This window comes from Citrus sinensis, chromosome 6 (genome assembly GCF_022201045.2).
Source record: "Citrus sinensis cultivar Valencia sweet orange chromosome 6, DVS_A1.0, whole genome shotgun sequence".
Classification (NCBI taxonomy): Eukaryota; Viridiplantae; Streptophyta; class Magnoliopsida; order Sapindales; family Rutaceae; genus Citrus; species Citrus sinensis.
The window spans coordinates 3786342-3811864 of NC_068561.1; the positions used below are offsets into that span (position 1 = coordinate 3786342).

The following is a 25523-nucleotide window of genomic DNA, read 5'->3' on the forward strand; positions in this document are numbered from 1 at the left end:
CATGCAATTTTACTTCTGATCATTTGTGCAGTGGCTGGGCTAATACTTGGTTGTTGTTTGATATGTCTAAAAAGGAGAAAAAAAGAAACAATTTTTTTTCAAGAACCAGGCTAAGTGAGAGGAGCACATACTCTTCAGCCTCGTTTGGTTATCGATTTAATATTTTTTAATTACACAACAAATCTACTAATATCTTATAACAAAAAAATCAATTAAAACCATTTAAATTAGCTTCTTCTTTTTTTCCCTTTCTTTCATAGAAGCTCTAAGAAAATAAACATTCATTTGCACTGAGAAGACTCGAAACTTCCACCTCAGAAGTAAGTAGAGAAGGTGCAGCCATTCCAACCAAGAGGTTGTTTGTAAATTAGTTGTATTACACTTGATTCTTACCCAGGGTGAATATTTGACTCTTACTCGCATGGATGGAAAAGAAAGTAGTTTACTATTAAGCTTCCGGTGGTTACAATGTTTAAATTGTATCCCGAACCCTAAAATTATATTATAATTTAAAATTCTGATATTGGAACATACAACAAAGACACGTTATAAGTGCAAAAAAACAATCCTATATTTTAGAAGTATGTTTGAAATTGAGATTTTGTGAGTTCAAATCCGCATCTGTTATAAAAAAGAATTAAACATGTTAAAAGACAATGGAAAAAAGTTAAAATATTATTTAAGAGTTAAAAAAGAATAAATAAAGAATTAAGACAGATGCTGACTAACGATATTTACATTTGTACCAAGGAAAAACCAAAACAATTCATTCTACCAAATGAACTTCAAATTACAAAGAACTCTTCATTTGCACTAATATATTTACATCTGCTCCAACGGCTATAAATTTTCTGACATTAAAACAATTCATTTCATATTCATCACTAACTGTAAGTGTATTAAAAGTTCAACTGTTAAGTATTGGAACTTCTTTTAAACATTCAACTAATTCACTAAAAATAATCCAAAGACATCAAAACTCCATCAAAATTTTTTTTTAAAAAAAAAAAACTAATGCCAAAACCAAATGCACCGCAGTAGCTTATCCACAAAATAAACATAATCGGAACAAATAATTTATGTACATGGAAATTCGATTTTTCTATTTATTTCTTTAATATTCATATGATATGCCTCTTTTCTTCTCTAATTTATCTCAATTCTAAGTTTCTAATTCCTACCAAACAAGATGACTACAAAATTCAAATAAAAAAACCAAAAAAAAAGTGAGAAGAAGATTAAACTTTTAACACCTAAAGGCTTAAACAAGGGAGTTAATTCTCCGGGGCTTTTAACCAATATATATGGCATGAAAAAGTAAAAAATGAGTTATTTAATTAAAAGAACAAAAATACAAAATTGAACCTTGAGATGGCTGGGGTTGTCTTTGATGATGGAGACGAACAAATTGAGAGTGGGCGCCGATGGCTGCAGCTGGTGGCGATCGGCGCGGCGGGTTGACTCGTCTGTGGTGGATAGGGTACGAAATTAGGGATTTGATTTCCCCCCCAAAACAATGTATTCACGGTATGTTATTAAACAATTTGCATCGAAATAAAAAATAAAACTACTGGGTATTGGGTATTGGGCGTTGGGCGTTGGGCGTTGGGCGTTGGGCGTTTACTCCTTTAAACGATTAGTTGCTGAAACTTACCGGTTCAAAAGACTGAGAGCCGGTTTAATGAAATTGGGTTAAAATTAAGAGTTATTCTCTATTTACTATTTATTGTTAATAAATAGGTCCAACAAGTATTGTATTTTAACATTTTACTATTGAAAAATTATAAAATCTTACATTTTACTACATTTTTTATTTGTGTTAGTTGATATAAAATGTCAATTTTACCCTTACTTTAAGGAAAAAATAATTAATTATAAATAAAAATTAATTTTAATTAACTATTAATCATTATATTAAATAATTTTTCATTCAATTAAATGTCAATTTAATTTTAATTATATCGATAAAAATTAAAAAAATTTCAAATTTTTATGTTATCAATTAAATATAAATTTTATTTTTTGATATTTGAAATGTTTGCGATTGTTTGTATGTATCAATGTATGTATGCATATATGTGTATATGTATGCATGCATGTGTGTTATATGTATTTATTTATTAATTGTCTTGGTTTGTTAACTTTAATCGATAAATAAAAATTGAAATAAAATGATATCTAATTGAATGAAAAATTATTGTAATAAATGCATTACAGAAGCCTTAGATTACAGGATTCTTATATAAATGTAAACTTTTAATTAATTTTTTGGGCTCTTGATACAATATTGAAAATTGTTAAGCTTTAATAGAATTTATTTGTTTTTTTCCCGCTTAAAGTAAGGCAAAATTGATATTTTATAGGTGAACTAATGGAAAATATAATATAATATAATATAATATTTTATAATTCTTTAATAGTAAAATGTTACGGTGCAATACTTATTATACCAAATTGTTATTTCACAATAATTTAAGTAGTAAAAAGAAAATAATCCTAAAATAAAAAGTTTTTCAAAATATCTATTAATATGATTTGTGCCTAAAAAAAATACTTTTTTGAACTATTGTTTTCTCAATTTAGGGTTTGGAATTGCATTACATTCTTACATAATCACTTCTATAATAGATTCATAATAATCAATTTTTTAAAATAATTTCATAAGATGTTTGATAAATTTAGATTATGAGAAAATCACTTTCAAAAAAATTTGTTATTCATGTTTCTTTATTGTTAAATGATTATTCGAGAGTAGGCATAGCAAGAATACTCAGCTCGCCTGAGATCCGACCCAGGCCGGGCAATGCACAATTAAGTATATTTGAGATACTGGAGCAAACCCTACATATAATTTTTAAAAAAAAATTCACACCTATACTTATTGGGTTGGTAAATTCACTAGTTTGTCATTATTTTGGGTGGTTATTGGATTGAAAGTAATGTAATCCAATGATTGTAATTGAAAAGGGTGGATAGAATTAGCTGTGAGCTATCGGCTTATTCGGTCTCTTGATGATGAGTCAAGTTTTCTACTTGATTAAATGAAATAAGGAAGTTTTCTGCTGGGCAGCAAAAGAGAACAGTTATATTAGTTGTGAGTTCAAGTCAATTCCCGAAGCAATACACCGTTTGCTCCAACAATGTAAGCAAAACCATAACACAAAAATCTCAAATAAGAAGCCGACCTAAAAAATAAATTTAGAGAGAAAAATTGTGTCTTGCACGGTATTGAACTCGGCCTTTTTTCTTTTTTTTCCTCCGTTGAGGTTGTTTTTTAATACATACCAATCCAATATCGACTTTTAGAATCCATGGCCAACAATTAGCATTAACACCACCACTTTGATTCAAATTCAAGATGGAATGAAAGATGATGTAAGTACTTCAGTTTTGAAGAGGAAGATATCAGGTTAGAAATAAGTTGAACTAAGTTCATTAAACAAGTATGAGAGTAACCAAAATTAATACGAAAAAAGAAAAAGAAAAAAGTCAGTTGTTCTCGGATGATGTAACAGAGGATCAAACAAAGTTCATTTCATATCTATATCTACCAACTCATTCCAATTTAAAAAATAAAAATTACCACAACCAGACAAAGCCGCAATCTTGGAAGCATAAAGAAGAAGTGCACCTACTAGCCTTTAGTTACTCCATTTACTCGGACGACTTGATAACTCTAGGGTTCAATCACAAATAAAGGCTGTGAAGAGAGCAAATAATCAAGTCATTACTGCTTACAAAGAATTTATATCATATATCCATGACTTAATCATCAAGTGAGGCAGGTAAGGAAACTTACAGTATCAACGCTAACAGGCTTTCTGTCTTCTGCAATGATCTCAACTATGGTTCCCGATCTGTCAGCCTGAAGAGAATAATGCATTTAGATGAGATACTTGAAGGAAAAACTTCTTAAACTCGATCATCGAAATAGATATGCCACATTCAAATTTTAACTTTGTGCTAGTGTATGGTTTGGCATGTAAAATTAACAAGCTGAATGTATTCATTAAGTTTCTAAAAAGTATTTTATCTTAATCTTATTACATACACAATAGGGGTTCATACTACAGATTTTATGGATTGATCAAACAGAAGACATGGAACTATTACTGCATCACTAGTGACAAATGTAAATAATAAACCATGCAAGGATTGAAAATTCAAGATCAATGCCAGATATTAAGATAGAAAAAGTTAAAAAGGATAAGAAAAGGTTAAAATAGTATTTTAAAAAATAAATAAAGCAAAGTTTAAATGTGGAAGAGACATGATACTTACTTCTATTTCATTCATCAACTTCATGGCCTCAATGATGCATAAGACCTGTCCCTTCTGTACTCTGTCTCCAACCTATAAAAAGCCACTCATGTGAGTAAACATTTGTGGGAACAAATGTGACGTAACATTTACAAGGGTCTATAGAATGCAAGATAATCATTAAGCAGAAATGATTCACCTTTACAAATGGTGGTTCACCAGGTGCTGGACTCCGGTAAAATGTACCTGCCATGGGACATTTAAGAGGTGGAAGCGATGACTTAACCGATTTGCCAGCCGTAGAAGAAGGAGGTGATGCCGGTGGAGCTGGAGAAGCAGAAGGTGCAGAAGATGTAGGCGCAGGTGCAGGTTGGGTCGGTGGCATTACAGGTGGTGGAGAAGGTGAATGCATCATAGCCATTGAAGCAGGAGCTGGTGGTTGAGGCAAGGCCTCTTTTTTCCGGATTATTAGTTCACAGTCTAGCTGCTTTAACTGCAACTCCACAATATCCCTAGAATCAACAAGCCTGAAAACACAGATAAAATATAAAGTTTTGAATCACTCTCTTATGTATTTAATGATTTGATGTACAAGTATGACTTAACTTGCTTACTTAATAAGACTTGAAACTTGGGATATGAACTCTGATATTGATTCCTCCGAAGCCAAAATTGAAGGTGAAGGCTCATTTGGTTGCTTAGCATCCTTTGTTTCTGCTGCTGGTGTAGCCGAAGCATTTGATGATCCATCGAAAGCAACCTTGAATTCAACAGGTGTTCCCAGAAGAGAGTCGAGGAAGGAACGAAAATTTGAAAATATATCCTCGAATGAAAACCATTGGAAGAAGCTTACCTCATTCAATTGGGATTTCACCACAGTGGCGCATTTCCAACTAGGCTGTGAGCCCTGAATACGGAGAACAGTTTCAGTCTTCCATCACAACATGTTAAAAAAGGATTTCAATATCATTTATTAAACTATCAAGTACAGTTGACATAAAAAATTTCCATAGGATGATCCTGTTAATTCAAATTACTAGAACTAGATAATAGAGAATTGTGACCTGAGTTTCATTTAGAGAGACAGACGTAGAGACAGCAAGCCAAGAGAACCTCATCTCTTAAAGCTTAAGTAACCATTTGTTTTCTTCATAAGTAAACCTGAGCAACTATCTAGTTAACATTCTAATTTTTAGTGCAGTTAACTGGGAGTGAACCACATTGTCAGGATGAAAACTCTCTACTAATCAATTCAAGATCCAATTGTCGTGCAGCATTTGTAGCAAAATTTGTGCAGCAGACCCATTCTTATAGTATTTTCTTCGAAAACATTCCTTTCAGATTCAAACTTCACCTGATAACATAGGAATTATATAACTAAAAATAAATAAATTTAAGCAGAAAAGAGAAAAAAAAGAAAGACCTAAGCACAGTATTGGGATAATCGGCATATATAGGATTATTAGGGCACTAGAACAAATTCAAAACTGTGACACATGTAACATCCCTATTCCCACAACTTACAGGCTCAGTACAGATTTTCAAAAGAAGTGACCAGCTCTACAATCTCCAACCAACACCAAATGAGTCAAGTTCTTCAGATTGACATTCAAGCACAATGTGAAGGACTAAACATTTCTTGTTCTTAACAAAATGAAAACTAGCTGCATAAATTGATTCAATGAAGGGAAATTGACAAAAAAATCCCTTTGCAAATTCTTGCCCCCAAAGAACCTAAAGAAGTCAAACACGAAGGCCGATTTCTGAACAATGTGAAACTTCAACAATGCAATTCATAAAGGAGACATCTATCAAATTGGCTCTAAAGTTAGCATCAGAACTGCAACAGCCACCTCTGTCTCCTACTCCCAAAAAAGAATATTGTAGCGTTGTATTTGGCTAGGAAATATAATATCCCAGACATAATCTATCTATAAGGCTCAACTATCTATGATTTATTGTTATTGTAAAGGGAATGATCATGCCAAACATTGCAAATTTGCAAGGTTTCATACTCTAGAAGGGTTTCTCTAGGAACTCATTTAAGCATTACTTGTAAATATTTATACAGCATATCAATGTAAGGAAATATTAACATCATTTTCTAATGATCACAAGAACTTTTGAGTCTATATTAACCAAAAGTACTTTTTGGTTGAAGTGCTTTCGGAAAAGTAATCATATTTGTCCTTACTCAGTGTCTACTTTTGCACCAGTAGGCTAAATTCGGAATCAGAAAAATGTTCTGCAGCAGCAGAAGAGCTATCTAGAGAAGCACTAGATAGTAGATAGATACTGCTTTCCGATAAGAGAAGCAATTCATAAGTGCTTTTTCAAAAAGTGGATTTAGCTGTTTTCACAAAATAAACAAATTAAAAGGTTATACGACCAGAAAGTGCTTTCAACAAAAACACTCCCAAACGCAGCCTAGAATTAATTAATTCAATTTTCGCGCACCTAATATTATCTCAGCTAAAATCTCGAAAAATAAAATACTTTCGAATTAATATTAGTTAATTAATCTTTTGAAAAAAAAAACTACAATTTTTTTTTAGTAAAGAAAAGAAAAATGAATAAATCATAATAAGAAACCAATTCCACTAACGGAAGTGTAAGTGAAGTTTCAATTATTACTCGAACTAAATTATAATATATAACACATGTATTATAAACGACAAAAAAAAATCTAAATTGAGCTTCATTTCAGTGAAATTAACAAAATTTTTAGTAAAAAAATAAAAACAATTACAGAAAGAATTAGTTACCTTGGCGAAGAATCTGAGCTTGGGCTTGGAAGAAGAGAGGCGAAAAAAGACAGTGCCATTACGGTAATAATGGACCAAACTGGAGGAGTTTTTGGAGAAAGCTGAAGCTGATGGAGTGCCGGTGGAAAGAGAGGAGGAAGCCATTACAATTTTTTTTTTCTTTTTCGATTTGATTGGGAAGCAAAATGAGTTCGAATTTAGAGAGAGACGGAGGAAATTGGAGAATCCGTCAAAAGCTGAGAGCACAACAACGGCAGCAGCAAAGGTCGTTTTGTATTGAACTTGGGTCGATAAAACCAAAGAACTCAAGTACTCAACCCAGGGGTGGGCTGGCTACTCCAACATTTTAGGGAAATTTTCATCGGTGTCTCATTAATTTTGTTATTATTATTATTTTTTTTTTGTCACCTGATATATTTTTCGACAAATATTGATAGATTTTAAAAAAATAAGTAGTGCGATGATAAATAGTTAATTTTTAGTGTTGTCTTTTGATAAAATTACGCTTCTGTCTATGACTTTCTTTTAATATTACGATGATATCCTTAGTTACTTATTTATTTATAAATATATCCCATACGAACGAGAAAAAAAAGAGAATGAAATTCAACTCATACAAAAATAATAATATTAAAATAAATTTAACAATATATATATTTTAAAAATAATTTTTATATTTAAAAAATATTTTAATACTTTACAATATTATATCATATTAAAATAAATTTTATAATAAAATAGAAATATAATCTAAAATAAATATGTAAAAAATTTAAATTATTTTCAAAATTATATAAAATAATTTTAATATTATTAATATATGATAAATTATTTTAATATGTTTAAAAATATGGAAATTATTTTAAAATGTATATATTATTAAATTTATTTTAAGAGGGATTGTCACTTTCCCCCTACAGTAATTAACATATACTATTTACCCTCCTCCTGTTTTTATAATGGCCAAAAACCCCCCTCTGACAGCGTAAGTTTATAATATTACCCTTATTTTTAACTATTCTTTTATTTATATTTATTATAAATTAAATAAATTACCTGAATAAAAACTAAATAAAAAAATTAAGTATTAAAAACAAGAAATATATGTTTAGATATGAGAAAAAAATTAATAATAAATTTTTTTCTTGTAATTATTTATTTTATGAACATTTTCTTATAATAAACATTTTGTAATATTTTAAAATTAAATGTAAAAAGTATAGGCAAAATATTTTATTATTTATCTTATAATAAATTTTTTTATCATTTTACTAATAATTTTCTTATATATTTATTATAAGAAAAGTTTCACAAAATAAAATAAGTATAAGAAAAAAAATTATTATTAAATTTTTTTCTCATATCAAAACATATATTTCTTGTTTTAATGCTTAATTTTTTATTTAGTTTCTATTCACGTGATTTATTTAATTTATAATAAATATAAATAAAAGAGCAGTTGAAAATAAGGGTAATATTGTAAACTTATACTATTAGGGAATTTTTTGGCTATTATAAAAACAGCAGGGGAAATAATATATGTTGATTACTGTAAGGAAGAAATTAGCAATCTCCCTTTATTTTAATATTATTATTTTGGTATGAACTTAATTTTGTTCTATTTTTTTGGGTATGGAATGTAAATAAATAAGCAATCAAGGACATCATCTTAATATTTCAAAAGTCATGAGGCAAAAACATAAATTCATCAAAAGACAACTAATTGTTAAAATTAACAAAAAAAGTTAATGATTTGTCACCTCACTACCTATTTTTGAAAATTCTATCACCTTTTTTTATATTTGTTGAAAAATGTGTCACTCAAGTGACATTAACACCCTTTTTTTTAAACATTTATGATCAAATTTTTTAACTTTACTAAATATATATATATATATATATATATATATATATATATATCCATGTAATAGGGTATCTTTTTCATTTTTGTTTTTTACATTACACTTTCTTTACCAATTATGAGGTTGAATTTGAAACTGTATATTAAAAAATAGTAATAGTATAAATTCATAATTTTTTCTCTTGTACAAATAATCAACTATATGATACTTTAATTATAAAATTGATAAAACTTATTTTCAAAACTTCACTTTTGGTGGTATAACCAAGAGCATAAAAGTATGATGAAGGGTAATGATATACTTACAAAGTGCACCCACAAACTTTATATCTTAACTTTATAAACATGTTATAAATTAAGCCTGTGATTAAAAAAAATGGAGCAAGCTGCAATAGTAGGAAAATATATTGCAAAGAACTTCTTAATTATTTTGTCCTGCTACTTGTCCTAAAATGGCTATATTACATCAACTTCACTAGACCTAATATCAATTTCATTGTTGGAAATTGGGAATTCCTAGTTGTCCTATTACATTGATATTGTTTTCTCTCCTTTAATGGAAAATAGAAGAAAACAATGTAGTGTTTTTCTTCAATTCTCTCTTCATCTATATATATGTTCATCAACAAAAAGACATTATAATAACACCCAATTGTCCCATTTTACTAATAGTAGCTTTTAGGAGAGAAATGTTTCAAGAAGAATTTACATGTGCAACGAGAAATGCTTTTAACCAACTTCTAAGCTGTAATCAAGAATTTAAAATCCAAAAATTTTAGATGGTGATGATGTTGGGGCACATTCAAATCTTGGAATGGAAACATCTTTTCCAGAAGGGCATATTCAAGGACTTTCTTTTATGTAGTTGCATGAATCCTTTGGAGCCCAAAGCTCTCTTGAAGAAATATGGGATGGTGAGATGAGATGACTGTAATGAAAACTGATCACCACCATCATCATCTCTGTGATCCTCTTCACGACTTTATGCCCACTTGACAACGATCACAAGATTTTTGTTTATTCTTAGTAGCTTCTTCTTTTTCTAATTCAGTGTTATACTGTTTAGTAGGCTGCAATATAAACTCCATCAAATTTTAAGCCATCAGAAAAATGAAATGTTATATCAATATGTAGGACACAGATTAAAACAAGAAATCTAATACTTCATCTCATAGCCACATGCCCGTAAACTCATTTCTAATACTTCAAGAGCTAATTTTTTGACATTTGATAATCCTTCAGTTGCTAAACTTTCATCCATTTCTGAATCTTGCTTGAATTCTGCACGTTGTTCTTTGGTAAAGGTTCACAGGTGTACTCTCAGTTTCTGTTTTGATATCCATTTGCTTGCCTTCAGCACCAGATATGGAAACTTCAGTCTGCAAAAACCTAGCCACATATTACCTCTTAAGCAATCTAAATGATTTAACAGTAGAATAAGCCCAACATCTTACGTTAAGAGAGTAGAAAACCAAGAACCTAGGGCATCTCTTGTTGTGAAAAATTATTGTGATAATAGGGCATTATGTCATTACATTTTACTCTTTCTCAACAAATACATAATAGAATTCAATTGAAATGTCATAATGACAACACACAAAACAAGCAGCATATGTTATATATTTCATCTTTTGAAACTTAAAACAAAATCAATTGTGTAAACTTCAAAACTTATCAGATAATCATAAAAACATCACCCTTAGGGTCTCTAAAATTCTAGATACATTGTACGAAGACCATCTTTTTTCACATATCTTGTATATGAATGAATATAGCGGAGACAAATATACTAGCCTGTTAACTTCAAAAATCTTCAATTGCCCGAGTCACAATCCACGTGTATAAAAGGTTGGTTCAAAATGTAGTAAGGCTTAATAAACCTCATAAATATTTATTTGATTCCACGCACTCAACAATTTGGAGTGCAAGAAATCACACAAGATCAGGTAAAAACCTATCATTTCACTAACAAAAACAGTAGCCTTAAAGTTGTGAAACTAATTTATAATAACCCATGAAGCCCAAAATTAGATATAGATGTTTATCACCAAAACCACACTACAAACACATATTATGGCATTCCAACTCCATCCCAGCAATTCAAACTAAAATAGGAAAATTATAAGAGAAGAAACTGACCAAAATTTTCATTTGCTACAAGCCCAACATCACTTACTTGAACTTCCCATTCTTGGTGAGTCGTCTATCCCCAATTAATTCATCATCAAATGCTTCAATTGTGGATATTAGTATTGAGCGAAAGGTTATAGTAATGCGTTCGTTTTGTATTGCGAGTCAACCCTACTACACGTAAAAATTCAGGAGCATCCAAATATTTACTCTATTGATTTGTTCCATCAATGGATTAAGCTAAACTTGTAGTTAATTTATCAACTCTAAAGAATGATACACTGAGCTTTGTAAAAAATGTCAATAAGCAACAATATTTGCATCACCATAAAGCTAAAGTTGGCCTAATCAAATGGCCAGTCAAATATATATATATGGATATATGAGAAATGATCCAATTTAAAATTTTAAAAGTGAGAAAAAATTTGGGAAAATACATAAACCGTGCGGTTTAAACGCTTTAAAACTGAAGCAGTCCATTTACAACTAAAAAATTCTATAGAACCAAAAACATAAAAAAAAAACACAATACAAAATAAATTAATTTGCATTCTAGAAAAATTTGGAGTCAAATTTCAGTTGCAGGAAATTATATATATATTCTGCAAAGAGGGGTGCAGTGGTGTGTTCATGTCACTCAAAACTTGCATGCACTTGAGTATACATATTTTGCAAAGAGGGTGCAGTAGTGCATTCATCGCACTCAAAAACTTGCATGTGCTTGAGTTTGGTGGCAGAACACACCACCACACTCCAAACCATCTGATTTCGTCTTCATCTCTTTTTTAGATTCACAATGCAAGTATGTAAGCCCAACAACACAAAATTGTTCAAGGAAAAGCATGTTAGAGCAAATCAAGAATCCATGTCACAACTACAGTTCTTTTATCTCTTTTTCTACAAAAATTATGGGGCCAACGACTTTCCGAACTCCCTTATCTCACAAGGACTAAATGACGTTCAAGAGAACCTGTAAACAACTTATGAGAAAGTCCTTAAAAAAATCACTGCACAATTCCTAAACTACCAAAATCTTGTAATTTTTCACCCAATATTGCATGGCCGCCAATCATCTAGTACATTGCATCATGTTCGTAGTGAAAACGGCCCAAAAATATAGCCAAAAAGTAGTTAACCACATAGCATAGAAATATTCGCTATACACTTGTTCAAAGCTCAACCCCTTATCAAAATCCACAAACATAATGTGTATGATGTACAGCTATGTTGTATCCAGGGGAAAAATTGGTATTGAAAAATATTCTAAAAAATGAATAAAACTCAACTATTCAATTGAAGGAAATAATAATTTATGTACCATACTAAATTCAAATACATATCCAAGACCAAAAGGTACCAAGACAGCAAATAAACAAAAGATTAACCTCCAGTTTTTGAAGCAAGTCCTCAGTTTTTCACATTGTCGTCCCCCTGCAATCTGCATTGTTATCTCCGTCTCCTCATTGACCTGCTGACTTGTCACCCTCTGCCACAACTTCTCCATTGCAATTTTTGCAGTCAAAACAATCACCTTCTCGAGAAACCAACCTCAATTTTTCTAGATTATGCCTACAGGAATTCCTCAATCTTTTAGGAATAAAAAACTTATTTACATGTAAGAACATATAAAGTAACTTAAAATAAAATAATAAAAAGAGTAAAAAGTACATTTGCGCACAATTAGTGCAAATGTACTAATGACCTATATTTTTGTTTTCCAGTTCATCCTTTAGACTTTTCTTCATATGGTGTATTATGTACCTAACAACATCATAGATCTACAGAATATTCCACACTGGGTCTTTAGCTAATTCAAAAGAAAGATTGATTAATATAAGATAAGATAAAATGAACAATAAAGGCCAAACATGAAAGTAAATGGTTCTTTTGACTTCACGATACAAATAAACCAATAACATCCAATATCATGTTTTGTTATGAAAAGATAACCTATGCATATTCTAGACAATAGAAAATGTCAGTGTCTCTCTTGCATTCCTGAGTAACTAGTTTTTCTTCCTCCAAAAATCGTAAAGTGCAACATAGTTGCTTTCATGGCAATTTCAATTCCCTTGCTAAATCTTCTTCGCTAATTCATTGTTATTTAAATGGAAAACAAAACATTAGCAAATAGTAATAGTTTTAGGGCTTGCCCTAAAACTGAATGTTAGCTTATAAAATAATGGAAATAAACATTCACATTATTGTTCATAAGTCGAATATTTAGCAAGAATATTATCTAAGTAACCAATATAAGATATTATATTAATTCACATGATTTACACTTGATCGCAAGGCTAAATGATAGCCAAGCTCAAGACCAAGCTTAACTCTCCAATAAGCATTATCAAATATTAAAAAAGACACATAATTGCATTATAAAAAGGAGCTAGCATGAGGTAAAGAACACGACAATAGTAGAAGAAGTAAAGCAGTTTTCATGCCTAAGCAAAGTAGCCAAGCCATGAGAGGCCAGAGCCAAGAGGCAAGAAAGTTTTTAGCATCAAGTTCCAAGCAGTAATCCAACTTTAATTAGCAATTTATTTCGCCAATTTCTCTAAGAAGCTCTTTTAACAGCAACACAAAGACATTGATTAAGCAATTGAGATTATGTTCTTCAAGCAACATACTTGTAGATAAGCATAACAAGCACATTGTCATTGGATGAGTGTAATGCGCAGTAATCCCGTGCAGCATTTAAACGACTTCTAGCACGCAAGTCGCTAAGTAAGCCTAATGATCTTTTCAAATTAGCCAAGCAAGGATGCTTATAACAATACTAGAGAGAAGAGAGCAATATGGCCAAATATAATTTTATTATTCACAAATGAGAAAATTACAAGAGAGTTTTTTACAAGAGCCAGAGAGCTTGCGTGTATTATGTGTGTGCTAGTGTTGTGCGTGTGTGGTCTGATGTTGAGCAAAAATGGCAAATGCCATAGGATATTTATAGTCTTGGATGCCAAGCTCTTGAAACTTCCTAGCAACTTGCATAAATATCTCCTAAGACTTGAATGCACAATTTTAGAAAACTCTAGGTTATTTAAAATTGTAAAAAAGTCTAGAATTCGGGTCGGGCTTGGTTGATCACTAAGCGTATCACGGTTGGCTAGTTGTGTTGGGCGACCCATTGCTAAGCGCATCCCACTTCTAAGTACATCCCACCTTTTATGCTGAGTGCACTCCACTTCTAGGCGGACTTTTACAAAGTGTAATTGCATACGCAAAGTTAACATTTGTTTGCAGGAGATTTAAGCGGCCTGTGACAATCCTCCCCCACCTATACTCGCAGCGTCCTCGTCACGTTCTCGTGCTTTGTAGTTTTGCATGTGTTCCGCAAATTGCCATAGGTCTTCTTTGCGTTCCCACGTTGCTTCGCTCTCAAAAAGGTTTTTCCACTTGTGACACATGCAGTCATTTGCTTCCCTTGCATGGTGTAACGACGTTTTAAGTTGTTGAGCTTCAAACTCTTGAAAGCTATAGGATGGCCTTTTTGGATGAGGACTCCACCAATGGCGAGTCGGAAGCATTTGGTTGAACTTCGAATGACTTTGTGTGGTCTAGAAGAATAAGGACGAGTTCCTCGAAGATAGTCTTCTTCAAGTTTTCGAATGCATGTTGGCACTCTTCGGACCAATGCCATGTTTGGTTCTTCTTGAGTAGATCGATCAAGGGTGCCGCCTTGGTCGAGTATTCCTTGATGAAGCGGGCAGTAATGGTTTACCAATCTGAGAAAAGACCGAAGTTCGGGTACTTTGGTGGGAGGCTCCCACTTGAGGATGACCTTCACCTTCGATTTCTTCATCATTAACTTCTTGTCTGCTATCTTGTGGCTAAGGAACTTCACCTCTCGTTGAGTAAACAAATATTTATCCAACTTAAGGTAAAGTTCGTTCCGCATAGTGCTTGGAGAATCTACCGCAAGTGTTGCACATGTTTCTCCTTTGGCGATTCGCACTTGATAGTACCCGGACCACAAGTTAAGCTTGATAAAGTACCTGCTTTGCCAAGTTGATCGAAGAGATCTGCTATCAAAGGGATTAGATACTTGTTCTTGATCGTGATTTTTTTGAGAGTGCTGTCATGGGCCGCTCAAATTTACCACCAACAGAAGGTAATTCCGCACGCACAGGTATGTTTAGTAAAAGTCCGACCAAGTTGATCGAAGAGATCCGCTATCAAAGGGATTAGATACTTGTTCTTGATCGTGATTTTGTTGAGCGTGCTGTCACGGGCTGCTCAAATTTTCCACCAACAGAGGCTAATTCGGCACGCACGGGTACGTTTAGTAAATGTCCAACTAGAAGCGTAGTGCACTCAGCAATAAAGGCAGGATACACTCAACAATAAAGGCAGAATGCACTTAGAAATGGACCGCCTAACACAAGTAGCCAACCGTGGTGCGCTTAGCGATCATCCAAGCCCGGCTCGAATTTTAGATTTCTCTACAATTGTAAATAACCTAAAATTTTCTACTTTTGTGCATTTAAGTCTCTAAAGATATTTATGCAAGTTGCTAGGAATATTCATGTGCTAGCACCCAACACCTATAAATAAGGGCAAGCCTTCTTCATTTACTCACCACCACACCACACACATACAAGCTCTCAAGGGCTCATGTATGTGAGTGCGTCCATCAACGGCCATGCCATACGTATATTGCTAAACACCGAAACCACACACAACTTTATTTCCAAAGATGAGGCCAAGCGCCAAAGCCTTAAGGTGACGAAAGAAGAGTGCACCATGAAGACAGTAAACTCACCTACCAAGCTCATCACAAGCACCGCACAAGGAGTGCGTGTAACACTCGGAATATGAAATGAAAAGCTCAACTTCTCTATCGTGCCTATGAGGCACCATGAAGGCAATAAACTCACCTAACAAGCCCATCACGAGCACCGCACAAGGAGTACATGTAACACTCGGGACATGAAGTGGAAAGCTTGACTTCTCTATCTTAAAGTGGACGACTTAAAGATAGTCATTGGCATGGAGTTTTTTGACCAAGTCCATGTCTTCCTATTATCGACCATGAACTCCTTAAGCATCATTGACGGGAGTATGACATCCATGGTTCCTGCCAAGCGCTCCAAGACAGCAGACAAGACGCTCTCAGCCATGCAATTTAAGAAAGCTTTCTAGAAAGACCCAAGCTTCTTGGTCTCTATTTGGGAGTTGAATAATAGAGAAGATCGCGGAGACTCACCGAGCCAAGTACCTCCACTCATCCAAGGAGTCATCGACGAGTTTAAAGATGTCATACTTCCAGAGCTACCGAAGAAGCTCCCACCTAGACAAGAGGTGGACCGTGAGATTAAATTATAGCAAGGCGCAAAACCACTAACCTTGGCGCCCTATCGCATGATGCCATCCAAACTTGAGGAGTTGATAAGAAAACTCAAAAACTTGGTAGATGCAGGCTGCATCCGTCGACCGACGACTTCATTCAATGCACCCATGAACTTTCAAAAAAAGAAAGATAAATCGTTGCGGATGTACATCAACTATTGCGCACTTAATAATATTACAATCAAGAACAAGTATCTAATTCATTTGAGCGCAGATTTGTTCGACCAACTTGGCAAAGCTCAGTACTTCACCAAGCTTGACTTGCGGTTTGAGTACTAGCAAGTGCGCATCGCTAAAGAAGATGAGCCAAAGACGGTATGTATGATCATGTGCGAATCTTTCGAATTCCTTGTTATGTCGTTTCGTCTCACCAATAAACCTGCCGTCTTTTGCACTCTTATAAATAAGTTCCTTAAGTCATTCCTCGACCACTTCATTGTTGTATACTTGAACAACATCGTGGTGTATAACACCACGCTCGAGGAACATGCGCAATACTTGCAACAAGTTCTCCAAGTACTACGCGAGAACAAGCTCTATCTCAAGATGGAAAAATACTCGTTTGCTCAACAGAGGTAGAGTTCCTCAGCCATAAGATAGCGGACAAAAGAAAAACTAATAAAGGAGAACTCTAAGGTGAAGGCCATCATCGAGTAAGAACCTCCCAACAAAGTACCCGAACTTTGATCCTTCCTCCGACTGGTGAATTACTACTGCCGCTTCATCAAGGGCTATTCGGCTAAAGTGGCACCCTTGACTGACTTTACTCAAGAAGAACCAGACAAGGCAATGGTCCAAAGAATGCCAGCGTGCATTCGAAGAGTTGAAGAAGACAATTTGTATGGAACTCATCATCGTTCTTTCGGACCACACAAAACCTTTCGAAGTACAAACAGATATCTCAGACTTCGCCATTGGTGGAGTCCTCATGCAAAAAGGCCACCTAATAGCTTTTGAGAGTCTGAAGCTCAACGACACGAGATGGCGCTACACCGTGCAAGAAAGGTAAACGATCGCATGCATAACGAGTGGAGGAACCTTCTCGAGAGTTAAACTACGTGGGAACACGAAGATGACCTATGGCAATTCGCAGAAAATGTCGAAAACTACAAGCACTAGAACGCGATGAGTACGCCACATGCATAGGTAGGGGAAGATTGTCACAAGCCGCTCAAATTTGCCACCAACGAAGACTAATTCCGTGTGCACGAGTACGCTTAGTAAAAGTCCGAATAGAAGCGGAGTGCACTTAGCAGATAGGGTGCGTTCAGCACTAAAGGCATAATGCACTTAAAAGTGTGATGCGCTTAGTAATAGACCGCCTAACACAAGTAGCCAACCATGGTGCGCCTAGCAATCATCCAAGCCTAATCAAAATTCTAAATTTCTTTACAATTATAAATAACCTAGAATTTTCTAGTCTTGTGTATTTAAGTCCCTAGAAATATTTATGCAAGTTGCTAGAAAGATTCACATGCTAGCACTCAACACCTATAAATAAAGGCGAGCCCTCCTCATTTGCTCACCACCACACCACACATACAACCACCAGTGCACACACAAGCTCTCAAGCACTTTTATAAAAGCTTTCTTGTAAATTCTTTTTAGCGTGTTACAAAATTATATTTGACCATATTGCTCATGCTTATGTTTAGCATTGTTGCAAGCATATTCGCTTAGTTAGTTTGAGAAGTATTCTAGGCTTACTTAGTGACTTGTGTGTTAAAAGTTGTCTAAATGCCGCACAAATTTGCTGCGTAAAACACTCATCCTGTGACAACACAATAGTTGATGCACATATGTAAAGAGCCATCTTTTTTCTTTTCGAAGAGCACGGGTACACCAATTAGAGCCTTGAATGGGCAAATGTAGCCCACATCCAACAAGTCTTTGAATTGTCTCCGCAACTCCTCAAGCTCAAGTGGTGCCATGCGATAAGACACCAAAGTCAGTGGCTTTGCGCCTTGTTCTAACTCTATCTCGTGATCCACCTCATGTCTAGATGAGAGCTTCTTCGATAGCTTCGGAGACATGACATCCTTGAACTCTTCGAGGACTTCTTGAATGAGCAAAGGGACTTGACTCGACGAGTCTCTACGATTTTCCCTATCATTCAATTCCTAGATGGAGACCAAGAATCTTGGGTCTTTCTAAAAAACTTTCTTGAATTGCATGGCCAAGAGCGTCTTGTATGCAATCTTGGGGCGTTTGGTGGGAACCATGCATGGCATACTCCTGTTGATGATGCTTAAAGAGTTCGTGGCCGGTGGCGGAAAAGCATGGATTTAGTCGAAAAATTCCATACCAAGGACCATTTTGAAGTCATCCATGGACATGATGGAGAAATTAAGTTTTTCGCTCTATGTCCTAAGAGTTACACGCACACCTTGTGTGGAGCCCGTAATGGGCTTAGCATGTGAGTTCACCGCCTTTATGGTGCCTCATTCCTTCATCACTTTGAGGCCCTCCTTTCTGAAATAAAGTTGTACGTCGTTCCGGTGTCTAGCAATGCACACATGACATGGTTGTTGATGGACGCACTTACATACGTAAACCTTTTTTTCGTAGGTGTAGTGAAGTGCACCGAGGCATTAGAGAGTACCCATTGTCACGAGCCGCCCAAATTTGCCACCAACGGGGAGGCTGATTTCGTGTGCATGGGCATGTTTAGTAAAAGTTCGCCTAACAACGGAATGCGCTTAGAAGTGAGATGTGGTTAGCAATGGACCGCCTAACACAACTGGCTAATCGTGGTGCACTTAACAATCAAACAAGCCCAACCCGAATTCTAAACTTTTTACAATTATAAATATTCTAGAGTTTTCTAGAGTTGTGCATTCATGTCCAAAAGATATTTAAAAAAGCTGTTACGAAATTTCAAGAGTTTGACGTCCAAACCTATAAATGCCCCATAGTACTTGCCATTTGCTCACCACCACATCACACACACACACACACAAGTCACACAAGCTCTAAAGTTTTTGTAAAAAGCTCTTTTGTAATTTACTTTTTAGTCAGTAATAAAATTATATTTGATCATATTGCTATTGCTTTTCTCTAGTATTGTCGCAAGCATCCTTACTTGATTAGTTTGAGAAGTATTCTAGGCTTACTAATGGACCTGTATAATAGAAGTTGTCTAAGTGCTACACAAGTTTATTGCGCATTACACTCATCTAGTGATACCATGCTGTGTTGGGGTTCCTCTGTTGACGGTGTGGAGTGGCCCTTGAGTTGAGTAACGACAGCATTGAGCAACTTTTTCTCCGGACAATCGCGTACCCAACGAGAGCCATTACATATGAAGCATGGGCTTCGACGCTTAGGCGGCTACTATTTTTTCGATTTATTTTGCTTGTGCGGCGCCTCGAAAGAACGTAGGCGTGCCTACTTTTGATGTCTTATCACGAACACTCATGGTATTGAAGTATTACTCTAGCCCAAATAGGAAGTTATCCACGACAGTGGTGTTACGTGCACCATCGTAGTTGTCGGGCTTTGGCATATCAATGCGGCGCACATCACTCGAACTTGTAGAAGTCAGGCTAGCGGAGTGTGCAAACTTGTGTCAAGCCTAATCCGAGCAAACTTCGTCAACCTCGGTACAGATACCTCGTAGCTCACTTTGTACGAAGCTACGCAAGTTCATCAACTCTTCATGTAGTGCTCAAAACTCCCCTCGGAGAGAGTGGACTTGGTCTTGCATGAGCATCTTAGTGGTTACCGTGAACTTATCATACTCACCCTCGAAATCGTCGACCCTCACCTTCAAAGTGTGGAAGGTGTCTTGGACAACGGATATCAAAGTTTCGAGCGTGGCGATACGAGACTACAAGGTGTCTACAGAAGCAGCCTTGGACTAGCCACGGGACTAAGCATGTGTGCATCCCTCCTCGCAGTCACGAGTTGGCTCAAGTGGCTCCACACGACCAGGCCCTCTTGTAATGTGCTAGGATGGTTGGTCATTGCTCATGAGCTAATTTGCGTGAATGCAAACATGGCTCTGATACCACTTGTCACGAGATGAGTATAATGCGCAGCAAACCCTTGCTTAAACAACTTCTAACACGCAAGTCGCTAAATAAACATAATGATCTTCTCAAACTAACCAAGTAAGGATACTTGCGACAATGTTAGAGAGAAAAGAGAGCAATATGACCAAATATAATTTTATTACTCACGAATGAGAAAATTACAAGAGATCTTTTTATAAGAGTTAGAGAATTTGTGTGTTGTATATGCTGGTGGTTATGTGTATGGTGTGGTGTTGAGCAAAAATGACAAGTGTCATAGGGTATTTATAGGCTTAAATGTCAAGCTCTTGAAACTTCCTAACAATTTGCATAAATATCTCCTAGAACTTGAATGGACAATTCTAGAAAACTCTAGGTTATTTACAATTGTAAAAAAGTGTAGAATTCGAGCCGGACTTAGTTGATCGCTAAGTGCATCACAGTTGACTAGTTGTTTTAGGCGGCTCATTGCTAAGTGCATTATACTTCTAAGCGCATCCCGCCTTTAGTGTTGAGTGCATCCCGCTTTTAATTGCACTCCGCTCCTAAGCGGACTTTTACTAAGTGCAACTGTACGAGCAAAATTAACCTCCGTTTGCGGGATGAACGGCCCGTGACAATGTGCTCATTTAGAAAGATGAGAAAGAGAAAGCCTTCAACAGACACATTATCAAAAAAGCAGAAGAATCTTGATAAAATTAAAAAGCAGACGTGCTACAAAGGTAGAAGACCAATACAATTCCAAATCCTACAGTATCAGTTTAAATGGACAAAGTCAGTCCCTTATTGCAATAAGAAATGAAATTGACAAATAATTTTCAAAGAAGGATGCATAAATAACTTGAAGAATACAATGGCACAAAGGTGATGTTCCCCTCAATGAAAAATCCATCAATATTTATTAGAAGAAAACTATTAAAAGTTTGAATATAATTGTTTGCAGGCGCAGATTTGATCGACTCAGTAACAAAATTTCTTCTTTATCAATCTGGACCTAACATGTTTGATGAAAAGCCTGAAAGAACTCCTAAGATCAAAGTTAAGCAGAGTCTCCAACAAATTCACAAGACCAGAGTTAATTGCTTGAAATTGTTAGTCAAAGTTAAAATCCCTACATCAATCAAAAGTAACCAAATCAAACACAACTTGTAGAAGCGAAAAACATAGTTTTTATTCCAAAATTGAATATAATAAAATAATTTATAGTACAGTACCTCGTGAGCGCATCAAGCACCACAATAGCTATCCCTCTCTTGTCACTCGGTAACAAAATTTTATTGAGTTCTGAGTCACTCCGCGTCTATTAAGTTCCGTCGTCGCCGTGCCGGCAGCTTCACAATCTCTGCGCCGTAGACATCTGCTGTTAGGAAGCTATATGGTGGTTCTGTTTCTAAGGTTCACTGAAAATTGGGGTTCTAGGGTTCAGAGATTACTCTGTGTGATGCAACCAAATTTCAGATCATCTTTTAATACTATCAGATATTTTGGCGGCAAAATGTATTCGACCATCTTGCTTACTGGCCTGCAAATCTCAGGAGGCGCAAAAACTTGGACCAATTCCAGTCCGCTTCAGCTAGTTACATGGCTCTGCAGAAATTTTACAGTAACATTTGATATTGTAAAATCACTGACTAATAATATTTGAACATATGACAATAACTTTTAAAACTTAAAAATTAATTTATTAAAAGCCAAATAAGTTTTTTCTTTGCTTTTCTCTCTCTTTTCCCTACTTGAAAAATTCATTTTCCCTCTTGCAAGTTTCAAAAATAGAAAGCTAAAACGTTAATATATTAAAAGTCATAAAAATAATTAATTGGGTAAAGAGAGATTTTTTGACTGCTTCTTATCTTCCCTGCAAACTCCTCCATTTTTCTCTCTCCAGCCATCGTGAGCTTGTCATCATCTTCTTCGTCGTTCCAACCACCTCATCAGATTCAGCACCTTTCTATTAGCATCATTGAAATTTATTGGTTCTCATCGCCCTTTTAGTGACCTACCTCAATTTGTTTTGCCATTCATTAGGTAATTGTTAATTTTTATTTTGTTTTCTATTAATGCAAAATTAATTCTACTATGCCATGGTTCTCTAATCTTTTCATTCAAATTAATTATAGTATTCATAATAATATCAGGTTGATCATACAAATGGATCATTCTAATGATAAAGAAGAGGAAGAACTAGTTCCGAATATTTAGGACAAGATGAAGATAAAATTAGGACACTTTGTTGTCCCGATTTACTGTTTAGGATGGGATAAAAGCCAATTTTCCTCTTGATTTACTATTCAAAACATGATTGAGATTGGCAAATCCCGCTCATAATCTCGATTGGGCGTCCCGATTACCAACTCTAGTTAAAACATGTACAGGGCCTTCTCATAATATGCTAAATCTAAACTTTTGATTCATCCATGTCACAGGCAGAATTAATGATATTTTAAACAATCACTTTGAGATGCTGCTGGATAGATATCGAAATTGAAATTAGTTTCCATCAATTAAATCCTTCATAAAATTTTTGATAGATGAGTTAGTTTCAAGCTTGATCGTTTTGTCTAAGGTCTGTTATCTTTTTTATGCAAAGATTTAAAGTAATGGAGACCAGAAAAAATACTTGTAATAATATTTGTATTAGTAAGCAGATAAAATTGGAGTATTTTGTTTGACAGTTTCAAATATGAACATACATGATGAATAAATAATCAATACCAAAAGCAACAATCATTTATGGATCAGTCAATAAATTTATGGGGTTTCAAATTATATCAGCAAAGATAGAATTAATGATAAAAAATCATTGAATTCACCATTAATGATGAACAGATAGACATGAGGACGATATTTGTGGAATTAAGATGATTTTACAAAAGCACCCAATCTAATATTAGTATATGAAGTTATCAAAACCCTTGTAACACCCCATTCATCCATCCAATACACAATTACCAATACTCTTCTTCACTTGCTAGTTTCTCATAGATTGCACACTTTGCACAGATGCAATTAGTTGAGCCATTACATTAGCATACTGAACAGCCGTGTGCTGTGAACTATAGTGATCTGAGAGGCCATACTCAGTAAAATTAGGTTCCATATGCATGAAGCGACCCGGCAATGTTCTCTTTGACAGGGCTTCTTGCCATATCTCTAAAAATTCTTCCATTATTTGCCTGGATTTCTCAATTGACGAGATGGGAAGGTACTCCACCTACAAAGAAACAAAGAGCATCAATTAGATGAATCAGTATCGTCAGTTCAAGAATCCATAAAATTGCTGGAACTTGTGTTTTTTATCTTTTTTCCTCCCCTTTTTCAGATGATATAAGGGTTTTTCAGTGAAGCAGAAAACACTACTAATCGTTTAATCACCCTCGTACAATGAGCAATAGCTCGAAATCCACTTAGTAGTCAGGATTCTTTACATGAATTATTTTCAGGTTACAAAAATGTATTACCGCTCAATCAAATTGGACAGGCAAATCGTTAAAAGAGTTTAATATCAACTTCTACTGCCAATCCAAATTATTAGACGATAACAACAATAACACGCTGCATAAAGTGCACTAGCTCACTTTACAATATAAACACAGTAAAGATCATAGCAGAAACAGAATTTTACTTATGTGGTATTTGCCAATTAAAAGAATCAAATAACATAAAAAAGTTGAAGAAAGTAAAATACCTCCATGACTATTCCTCTCAAATTTTCAGAATGAGTCGGCACAACTTTGCCCACTCTCAATTGGAAGTCGCCCAGTTGGTATTGAAAACCCTGCATAAAGCAACCACCATTCTAGTTCAAAACAAACTTTCTAATGATTAAACTTATAATTTTTTTCTTTTTTCCAAAGAATATTAATGAAACCTCAAAATTAAGGGCGACTCTCATTTTGTAAGACTGCAACTTCTCCATAATGGTCTGAATGGTGGAATCTGCTTCGAGAACAATCCGCTGAGCCCGTATTACAAAAAAATACTTATTAGGGCACTCTGGAACCATTATCCCTAGAAAATCCCGTGGGAACTCCGACGCTAGTGACTGGTCTCGGAGCATCGGTTTGTAGAATGTCAAAGTAGCTTTCCACCGTCCTTCTTTGACACCGTTAATGCTCTCAACACACTGTGAGACTTCATTTAGGATTTGACTGTTTACACTCGTTCCCACATTTGGTTGCCAATGCAGAACCCTAAAAACAGAACGTAAACAAAACATTTACATTTCTATTTAATCAACAATTTATGTCCTTTTGTTGCCAAAATAAAATTGCGAAATCAAAAACTAAAAAAAATAGTCTCATTACCATTTAATGGTCATCCTTTTAGTGGTGGCTGTGTGACACTGCGACCGTGGTGAGCTGCAAATGCCGCTACATAAGAGCAGGTGAAATTTGAAAGATCAAAACCAATATTCAAAAATTAATATGAAATTATTAATTATTTCCAAAATCATAATTACCATTACAAAATGCAAAGACATTGACAAATTAATTTAATTAATATTTCCATTCAACTTCCAATTTCAAACCCTAACCTTAACACTGAACAGAACCGCTATAGCTTCCTGGCAGCAGCAAGACACGGCGAAGAGACGGTTTAGCTGACGGTGCCGCGAAGGCGGAACTGAAACGTCGCGGATTCGGCGACGAGTCGTCGTGGCGCCGGCGATTGCGTGACTGCCAGTGATGGTCGGACAGCGCCAGCGGTGCGAACCGAGAGCGTAAAGGGATAATTTAGGCTAGGCTTTATTTTAAAAAAGAGTAATGATAAGATTAGTTATAAATTTTTGTATAAATTTATTTTGTATAAATTGACGTGGCGTAATAAGATTAGTTGAATTAAATATTACTTGACCCACATGATTTATTTTTATTAATTTATATTTTCATTCAATCGATAAATTAATGACACGTTAGTTTATACAAAATAAATTTATACAAAAGTTTGTGGCTGTATTATTACTCTTTTAAAAATTTTTGAATCAAAGCTAAGGACTTGTTGTGGACATTAATCGGGAATAAGCCGACGTGTCGTACCACTCTATCGTATATACGACTTGTCTTATCGATGACAACAAACATGTCGTCGAAATATTGTCGTCGTTATATATTTCTCATTTTCCGACTTTGTTCTTTGAGCCGA

General features: G+C 34.7%; 2 protein-coding genes and 2 long non-coding RNA genes across 7 annotated transcripts; all 4 read right to left on the bottom strand.

Moving 5' to 3' along the window:
- Positions 1–187: 187 nt before the first annotated feature.
- Positions 188–1741, bottom strand: LOC127898641 (uncharacterized). Its single transcript, XR_008055657.1, has 2 exons — positions 1366–1741; positions 188–621 (listed from the first exon to the last, which is right to left on the bottom strand). It is a non-coding gene; the product is annotated as an uncharacterized LOC127898641 (long non-coding RNA).
- A 1647-nt stretch (positions 1742–3388) lies between these two features.
- Positions 3389–7416, bottom strand: LOC102628343 (biotin carboxyl carrier protein of acetyl-CoA carboxylase, chloroplastic). Of its 2 annotated transcripts, none has more exons than XM_006480382.3 (7): positions 7026–7416; positions 5114–5191; positions 4875–5020; positions 4460–4787; positions 4282–4353; positions 3800–3865; positions 3389–3700 (listed from the first exon to the last, which is right to left on the bottom strand). In XM_006480382.3, the coding sequence occupies exons 1-7, from the start codon at positions 7167–7169 to the stop codon at positions 3677–3679; spliced, it is 858 nt and encodes a 285-aa protein (XP_006480445.1). In that variant the 5' UTR covers positions 7170–7416; the 3' UTR covers positions 3389–3676. The 2 variants fall into 2 exon arrangements, with proteins under 2 accessions (XP_006480445.1, XP_006480446.1); XM_006480383.3 differs by having other exon boundaries at positions 5114–5167; positions 7026–7414.
- Positions 7417–9962: 2546 nt separating this feature from the next.
- Positions 9963–22521, bottom strand: LOC107177318 (uncharacterized). 3 transcript variants are annotated; one of them, XR_001508435.3, is made up of 3 exons: positions 21596–22521; positions 12402–12585; positions 9963–10265 (listed from the first exon to the last, which is right to left on the bottom strand). It is a non-coding gene; the product is annotated as an uncharacterized LOC107177318 (long non-coding RNA). The 3 variants fall into 3 exon arrangements; XR_008055573.1 differs by lacking the exon at positions 9963–10265 and having other exon boundaries at positions 12182–12585; positions 21596–21723; positions 21815–22375; XR_008055572.1 differs by lacking the exon at positions 9963–10265 and having other exon boundaries at positions 12182–12585; positions 21596–22379.
- A 643-nt stretch (positions 22522–23164) lies between these two features.
- Positions 23165–25151, bottom strand: LOC102627852 (mediator of RNA polymerase II transcription subunit 20a). The gene is made up of 5 exons (XM_006480380.4): positions 24916–25151; positions 24686–24751; positions 24250–24571; positions 24067–24156; positions 23165–23592 (listed from the first exon to the last, which is right to left on the bottom strand). Exons 2-5 carry the CDS (start codon positions 24697–24699, stop codon positions 23350–23352), a joined length of 669 nt encoding a protein of 222 aa, XP_006480443.1. The 5' UTR covers positions 24700–24751; positions 24916–25151; the 3' UTR covers positions 23165–23349.
- Positions 25152–25523: the final 372 nt, after the last annotated feature.